Source organism: Ipomoea nil, unplaced genomic scaffold, assembly GCF_001879475.1.
Source record: "Ipomoea nil cultivar Tokyo-kokei standard unplaced genomic scaffold, Asagao_1.1 scaffold2792, whole genome shotgun sequence".
Classification (NCBI taxonomy): domain Eukaryota; kingdom Viridiplantae; phylum Streptophyta; class Magnoliopsida; order Solanales; family Convolvulaceae; genus Ipomoea; species Ipomoea nil.
In genome coordinates, this window is record NW_017619220.1 from 3,057,225 (window position 1) to 3,066,420 (window position 9,196).

The 9,196-nt window shown below is 34.0% G+C and overlaps 1 protein-coding gene across 1 annotated transcript; it reads right to left on the reverse strand.

Moving 5' to 3' along the window:
- Positions 1–4,823: 4,823 nt before the first annotated feature.
- LOC109157724 (alanine--glyoxylate aminotransferase 2 homolog 3, mitochondrial-like) lies at positions 4,824–8,218 on the reverse strand. The gene is made up of 8 exons (XM_019305565.1): positions 7,854–8,218; positions 7,332–7,562; positions 7,081–7,251; positions 6,846–6,989; positions 6,079–6,258; positions 5,768–5,993; positions 5,572–5,685; positions 4,824–5,131 (listed from the first exon to the last, which is right to left on the reverse strand). The coding sequence occupies exons 1-8, from the start codon at positions 8,091–8,093 to the stop codon at positions 5,001–5,003; spliced, it is 1,437 nt and encodes a 478-aa protein (XP_019161110.1). The 5' UTR covers positions 8,094–8,218; the 3' UTR covers positions 4,824–5,000.
- Between the last annotated feature and the right edge of the window lie 978 nt (positions 8,219–9,196).

Sequence of the window (9,196 nt, forward strand, 5' to 3'; positions counted from 1 at the left end):
AAGTAGTTATGAACAGACTCTACATTGTAATAGTCTAATAGAGTTAGTAGCACTAAAAAAAAAAAAAAAAAAAGTAAAAATAGTTAAAACTTATATCCACTTTCTTGGTTGATTTAAATTAGCCACCAAAATACACCCGAAGCAGGCTGCGGCACGTGCATGTCGACATATTTCTCACCATTTCCATGCCATTTCGCGTACGAACGATCTAAAGCGCAATGGATCCACCCTAAAATGACTCTATCATGTCCTCATTCTATATGTCTCTTTCTTAGCTGCTATGCAACTTGGGTATATTGACCTTCTGCCCCTTCTAACTTCTACTCTTCTACAAAATTTTCATCTCTTCCGTTTCTTACTTTACCCCATCCAATCCGGTCATTCAACTCGTTCTTCAGAGTTTCTAACAAATTTCAACCCTCTAAAGATTTAGTTCAATATTTTTTTTGAATATTTAGTTTTTTTGTATTATTGTATTATATTTATATTTTATACAATTAAAAATTATTAGATTAAAAGTGTTGGCCGTCGGCCGGGTTGACCGAGTTCAGCCCCTGCTCGATTCGAGATGTGACGTTATGACTTCCCATGAATGAATGTGATTAAATGATTAATATCTACTTACTTATCACCAATTGATTTTAAATAGGATGTGACAAGTAGATAATCAAAGAAGTTTTATAGGTCACTTCCCACTGGAAAGTCAGTATAGTGTAACGTTGAGATTCATCAAAAGGTATTATTAAACATAACAAGTTAAATTTTAAAAATATTTTTTAAAAATAAGAGAAGTATGGAAAGTTACTAATGAATCATGAATAAATAAGTAAAATGAGATATGAGTATATAAAATGTGTTGTACATTTGGTGATGATGCGAAGGTAGGAATAAAAATTGATCAAATTCAAATTTACCATCTTTGGTATAATTAAAAGATAAAAAAAAAAAAAAATATTTTCAAAAAAAAAAAAAAAAGATAAAAAAATACTCCGTAATAACAATAAAAGGTTTAAATCTTTCCCTCTTGAGTCATAGCCCCAAAGGCTTTTAGGCGTAGTAATTAATATTCTCTAATAAATGTTCATACGTAACACTTTCTTTGAAACTTGATAGATCTAAGTTAGTCAAATGATCTATAAAAGATCTACACATTTTCTATTTATGACCTTTACATAAAAATCTTAAAGAACCTATATTTAATTAAGAGAAGTAATTTTATTAGTTATATTGTCTTTATTTTTTTTCAATGTAAAAATTTTTTCATTCAAATTCATCAATTGATTATATACACTATATTGTCTATTATCTTTTTTGTGTACTATTTTTTTTAATTAAATATCAAATTTATAATACAAAATAATGCTATATATTTATTTACCAAATATTTTATTAATACCATGAAAAATAAAACAAATATAATTAATAAAGTCAATCATATTAACTACTCGAGGGATTTGTTGACAAAGAGAGTATTCAAATCACACAACAAATTGAAGTGAGAACTATCTCGCAATGTCCTTGTTTGACAATCAGCAGTTAGCGGTTAGCGTTAGCGGATTATATTAGCACATTTGAGTATTTGACCAGGGAATTATATCAACGGTTGGTAAAATGATATTTAAAAAATTAGATGTTTAGATTAACATGTAAAATGACCTAAGGGTATACATATATTAATAATAATAATAATAATAATAATAATAATAATAATAATAATAATAATAATAATAATAGTTTAAAAAAATATAATTAAGCGAATCATATTAACTACTTGGGGACTTATTGACAAAAGAGTATTCAAATCACACAACAAATTGAAGTGGGAAACTATCTCGCAATGTCCTTGTTTGGTAATCAGCAGTTAGCTCTTCAATATTAGTATATATTTAATATTTTATGCCCTAATTTTTATTTGCTCTCCTTATGTCCCGTATTTGGTTTCAACTATACTTATACAATTATTTTATTGACAATTATAATCAATCTTGACTATATTATCTTGCATTTGTAAACTTAGAATCACCTATTTAAAATGCAAATTTAACATTCAATTATCTATGCATGAACAATTTTAATTTAATCCTGCCTTGATATACTTTAAAGTACTTATTTTTTAAAAAAAAAATATTGGGCATTATCCCACCTACAAAAACTAGTTCTCTAATAAATGTTCATACGTAACACTTTCTTTGAAACTTGATACATCTAAGTTAGTCAAATGATCTATAAAAGATCTACACATTTTCTATTTATGACCTTTACATAAAAATCTTAAAGAACCTACATTTCTGTAAGCATTTTTTTTTTTTTGCAATTCCAAAGGAAATAAAAACTCATTGCTTAGTTACCACCAATTTGCATCCTTAAATCTCTTACCAAATCAAGTGATCAAGTCAACATTACATATATTTATACATGCCTCTAATAATTACTTTGTAATTATTTGATTACTATATTTATGGTGTGTTTGGATCACACATAAAATCGAAATCAGAATGAGAATCAAATACTTAGTAGTTAGTAATTGTAATGAATTTTGGTGAAAGTATTTTACATGTTTGGTAGTAGGCTAGAATTGAAATGATTACCAAATTGATGTTTGGTAATATATGACCTTATAATGAGAATAAAATTTTTAAAAATATAAAAACAAAAAATCAAGGTAATTGATCATAATATAATAACATCCAAAACACCAATATGAACAAAAAATCAAAACAAAAATTTAAAAACATTAATCCAAACTTAAAAACCAAATTACCAATATAAGATGGAATAATATTCATTTTTAATTAAGGAATAAGATTCTTAATTGAAGAGGGTAATCAAATTCATAGTTACCAAGACTATGTGGTCTAATGGTATCCAGGTTGGATTTTCATTTGGAAGGTTGTGAGTTCAAGCCTCAGTGGAGGTGTTATTGGTTTTTTGTGTTTCAATAGGTTGAAAAAGTATATGAACAAATACTACATTGTAATAGAGCCAGTAGCATTCAAAAAAAAAAAAAAAAAAACAATAACTATGATTTTGATTCACATTCCTAGTGTGTAAACCCATGAACCAAACACACCTTTAATTTTGAAATAAGTATGCTGTGAGACCATCTCATTGTAAGACAATAGTTATTGAATGGACCGTGGTCCAAAAAAGGTGTGTGGACCATGGTTTAAAAACGGCGTCGTTTTGCTTAATTTTATTTTTTCGCTCGTCCAACTGCAACATACATTTTTATAACTCATAATGTACATTATGTTACCCAGATATTTCATTATTCCAAATATATAATGTACATTATTTTAACACATAATGTACATTATTCTAACATATAATGTACATTATTTTTACTCATAATATACATAACACTGTTTTGGACCGTGGTCCACACAATAATTTGCCATTGTAAGACATTTAATAATTTTAAATTAAAATATAATACTTTGTAAGTAAAAAATATTAACATCTCACGCGAGTTGGTCTCACACAAAAGTTAATCCTAGTTTTGTTTATAAGACTGAACCTTTATTAGTATTCCTCAATTTATATTCGTATGTTTTATGATAGTAAAATTTTACCTTCTATTAAAACTAATAAACTTTCAAAAAATTTTGAACATTTTTACCTTTGTGTGATAGTTTAGAAAATCTATTAATTTCATCCAAATCGTAATTAACCCTCATATAATGAGTGACTATTCTGTGAGACCGTTTCACGGATCCTTGTCAATGAAACAAGTCAAGTCAAGATGGAAAAATGTAATACTTATATTGAAAATCATAATACTAATAAATAAAATGTTTGTTACTTATAATAGAAAGTGTACTCTTTTAAAAGTATTATATTTTTCTTCAAAATATTATGCTTTCCTTTATAACTAATAAACATTTTATTCCTGATTAGTATAAATATTACATTTTTATCTTGCTGATTCAACCCGACTTACAAACGAGGATCCAGTAAGACGGTCTCGTATAAGTTTTTGCCTCAATCAAATAAATATAATAAGCTAGATTTAGGAACGGCCTGCAAAGTTGAATAAATTTTATCCCTTTGAAATGAACGAAACATTTTTTTTTTTTAATTTATTTGACGTACAGAAAAGATATTCATCTTCTTGTTTAACCACACGATAGGTAAAAACTGAAAAAACCATAGAAGAAGTACCGAAGGGCATAGAAGTAAGTATGGCATATTTTTGTAGCTACTAGCAGCTGCACCATCCGTCCATCCCATCTTTATATATTATTATTATTACTTATTAGGTAGAATATAATATAATATGACGTTAGGTGCGATTGGATTCTATTTCATTGCATCAAACTAAGGCTCCTTTTCATACTACCCCAATACAGCCAACAGAGAAAAAGTGCAGAGAAAAGCAGACGACACATAGAGCTAAACAATGTTTAGATTTGGCGATGCTTTCTCCACGGTGATGCATGTTATGTTTAGGAAAAGCATGAATGTGTACCAAGATTTGGCGCATGTGTTGCTGGATTTGGGTTCGATTCTCGTCTCCGTTTTCCGGTTTTCGAGCACCGTCATGAGGCGGCCCAACGCCGCCGTTTCAACCCGCCACCACCCGCCTATGTTCTCCGGGTTTACCCGCCACGACCGCTAGCTCAACTCAACATGATTATGCCGACATCCTTGATTGGGATGGGGCTCGAATCTGTGACCTTAATGGTAACAGTGATATCATCAGGTACTTGAATTGGGTTTTCAACTGTGGATCAGTTGGGGCTTCTCTGATCTATTGTAGTAGTGTTGAGTTCAATTCATTGATAATATAGTGCTTTAATTTGTTTGCATTTGTTGACTAAACATAACAAGGCGCCAACATCATATTAACATTATAAAAATTGGGATTAGATCAAGATTAAAGTGGCATATATTGGCATAGTAGAACTTGGTTTATATAGGCAGTACAATAGATTTAATTAAGAAAGAGATTTGATGTCTTCGTGACCAATTTTCGCATCATAGCATCATCATAATCTTCTTCACATCTTTGACATAACATAGTCCATGACATCCACAAGAAAATCAGCATCATCTTTAGAGAAGCAGAGTGGAGGAGTGATTCTGAACACATTTCCATACAATCCACCCTTGCCAATTAACACCCCCAAATCTAGACAACAAATAATGGCAATAGAATGTTAGAATCAAGTTTTTACCACTATAAAAGGCGCAACCTTATTTCCTTATAGACTGCAATCAAATTTTGGATAGGAGGGTGCTGGACTTGGCCTTTCACCAGCCTCTGCCCAGGAATTCTATTCCCTCCCAGCACCTGACTCTGTCACCACTTGTTAGGACCAAACACTTTATCATTACGCCAAAAGTTATAACTATACCAAAAACGCAACTTATTACTGCTATCACATTTTCAAGAGACAGGGTGCTGAACTTGTCCTTTCGCTGACCTCCACAACAGTCTCTTAGCCACCAATTGATGGACTTAGCCCTTACCCGCCTCCGCCCAACAAGAAGATAGTTGGTTTTTTGGTACAATGAACATATATGCCACAAAGAAAAATGGCAAGAGGCTGGGTTGAAGATGTTACATACCTTTCATCTGCTCCATCACATGCAGAATTTCTACCCTGGCCGGTGTCTTCTCTTCCCGGTCAGTGACTAGTTCCACCCCCAGCATGAGCCCTCTTCCCCTCACATCACCAATAACTGAAAAAAAAAAGCACAAATTGCAGCCTCAGATCAGACATGACACATCTGTATACTTCACTCTACCGCTAAGTAATCATACTCTGGTGCTTATCCTTGAGGGCGATTAGGCGGCGTTTCAAGTAGGAACCGACGGTGTGGGCATTTGCTTGAAGCCCCTCCCTTTCCACTACTCGGAGAACAGCGTGCCCGGCTGCTGTGCACACAGGATTTCCTCCGAAGGTGTTGAAGTAATTGTGACGAGTCAAAACCTCAGCAATGTCTGGAGTTGTCACCACTGCTCCCAGAGGGATCCCATTTCCAATTCCCTGTGAGAATATAATGTTGTTGTCTTGTATAAACAGCCAAACAGGCTAACATATTTATTCATAGGACAAACAAAGGTAAACTAACTTTTGCCATTGTCACTATGTCGGGGATAACACCGTGATTCTCGAACCCCCAAAAGTGGCTTCCTGTCCTGGAAAATCCAGCCTGAACCTCGTCCGCGATACAAAGGCCTCCAGCTTTCTTTATAGTTTTGTACACCGCCGGCAAGTAATCCGGTGCCAGTTCTACTATGCCACCTACCCCCTAAGTAGGCATATACATATGTAAAATGTTAGAATCAAACACATATCAGTATACCCAAAGTTATATCTTATCTCAATCAGGAAAACCTCACAACCCTTTCGAGTGTAGGTAAATCCCGCCTTGTAATCCTAGCCCGCAAAGGACTACAAGGAAGTAAATCAGCCTAGATTACTTATAGCCAATGTTGCATAAATCACTAGGTGCTTGGGGACCGCCTATGACGCCTAGAGCGCCTAGGCGGACGCCTAGAGCGCCTAGAGAGCGTCTAGGAGGCCGACCGCCTAGCGCCTAGGCAATTAATGCTATTTTTGCAACACTGCCTATAGCTAACCGGCTCAAACCAAGGGTCAAGGGTTCGAACTCGTAATTACCGGCTCAAACCAAGGGTCAAGGGTTCGAACTCGTAATTTTGTGATTATAAATGCAAATCTTTTGTCATCTTAACTGGGTTAACCTATACTGTCACATTTTTTAGAGGCAGAGTGCTAATCGAGCTTGACGTTCTCAACCTAACAATCCCTTTAGCCACCAATTATTGGATAAGCAAGAAAATAATTGTCTAAATATGAGATTTCAAAGAGAGTTACCTGAATTGCTTCAGATATAAAAGCTGCAACATGGCCAGAAGTACCAAATTGGATAAGATCTTCCACATCCTTTGCATACTTTCCCCCATCGGACCCAAAAACACCTCTGTAGGGATCCGGGTTCACGGCGTGGTGAACACCAGTCTGTGGAAACGAGCAAGCATCAATTAGCAGGCCGGCCGGCCCGCGAAGAACAGTGAAAGTGAAATACAAAGATAAGTCGTCGTCTTAGTACCTGAACAACGTTAAATTTCCAGTTACACTGTGCAGTGGCACCCATAGTAGCTCCGGCGTTGCCATGATATGCGTTCCTAAGAGAAATGATATCCTGACAACCAGTGTACAACCGCGCCATCATAATCGCCAGTTCATTCGCCTCAGTCCCAGAGTTCGTGAAAAACACAACCTTGTACACATATATGATTAATTGAAAAACACAACCTTGTACACATATATAATTGCTTGTTTGATTTATTTAAGGTTTACTTTTAGATCACCAGGCATCTTGGAAGCAAGTGCCTCGGCGAAATCTGTGATTGCTGGGTTAAGGTACAAAATCGTCGAATGTTGCAGCCGTTTTGTCTGCTCCACGATCGCCTCCACCACCTCCGGGTGGCAGTGGCCGCAGCTCACGGTGGCGATCCCCCCAAATGCATCAACATATCTTCGCCCTTTATCATCGTACAAGTATTGCATCTTTCCGTGCACCAAATTCAACTGTGATATAAATAACGCAACGTTTATCAATATACCAAAAATTAGACAAAACTTTATTTTGGTACTGGACTTGACCCTTTATCGGTCTCGGTCCAATAATCTCAGTGAGATGCTAGACTTGACTTTCACCGGTCTTTGTCCAATAGTATTGTCTCACTCAAAGATCAAGTAAACACAATTCTGATTTAATATGAACATTGAAAAGTTGATGACATAAAAGAATCAAGTCCGGTGATCTTTCAATGCTTTAAAACAGAACAAAGAAGAGAGAGAAAAAAAACAAGAATTTACTGGTTTTTGGTAGAAGTAGAACATTGAAGGGCTGAGGAACTTCTTCCGCTTCATCAGAATCTCATCGGCGGCGGGGCCATTATACGGCGGAGGAGAGTAATCGAAGCTTGGCATTCGAGGCACGCCCAACGCAACATCGTTCCCCTGTTTCTGGGCAACCCCCGGCTGAGAAAGCCATCTTCTCTGCTCCGACCAACCACAACGTTGGACCTTTCTCCCACACGACACAATCCTCAGCATGCTTTTCTTACACAATGGGGTTTTCAAGAGCGTATCAGAACGGCAATTCACCTCTTCTCTCTCTCTCCCCCCCCCCCCCCCCCAGTTTTGATCAGAGATGACGCCGGAGAAAAGAAACACAGTTGTTTACTTGTTTTGATGAAATGCTGGAGTGGTGTGGTGCGGTATATATAGGAGAGAGAGAAATACAGGCGTGTCCGACGATTAGTGACACGTGGAAGCTGTTGTCAAATTTAATAAATTTCTTATGCGTTTGCAGGATACTCCGTATCAAACTGCTCGACTAAACTCATCCATGGGTTAATAGAAAGGAAAATACTGTTTCTGCTATCAAATCTATATATCTATATATTCTATTCTATATATATAATATGGGAGTATATAATATATATAATTAAAAGTAAAATCCTATTACCATTTTCAGTCCAAACTAATTGTATTGGTCAAATTATTTAATTATGGTAGATGATGAAATAATTAACAATGGTAATAGAAATCCTAGAAGAATATAGAATAGAAAAATATTTAATTATGGTTATATTATTATTGTAATCTATCAATATCTATATCTATATATATCTATATATATATATATATATATATATATATATATATATATATATATATATATATATATAAAAGTAAAATCCTCCTAACAAATTTTTCCCCCAAAACTTTTGTTGTAAAACTTATTTGGTAAGTAAATGTCAAATGCAAAATAAATAAATAAATAATAATAATAATAATAATAATAATAATAATAATAATAATAATGTTATTACCTTAAATAAATAAATTATTATACTTTCCCTAAATTAAATAAATTATTATATACTTTCCTTTTGAATTAGTATTTTCTACCTATAAATACAATGACTTCTTCAATCAAAGAATCCCAGACTTATCTCTCTGCTTTCTTTTTTGTATGAATTTTCTACATTTTTCTAACTATATTCTCATGTACTTCAATATGTTTTGCAGTTTATATCATCTGGTATGAGTTTGAAGATACTTAAGGAGGCTCTGCTTCAACAAAAGGAAATTAAGGAGGAAGAGCATTTATAACAGAACCCTATTGGTTTAGTTTTTATGAAAGATTGTAG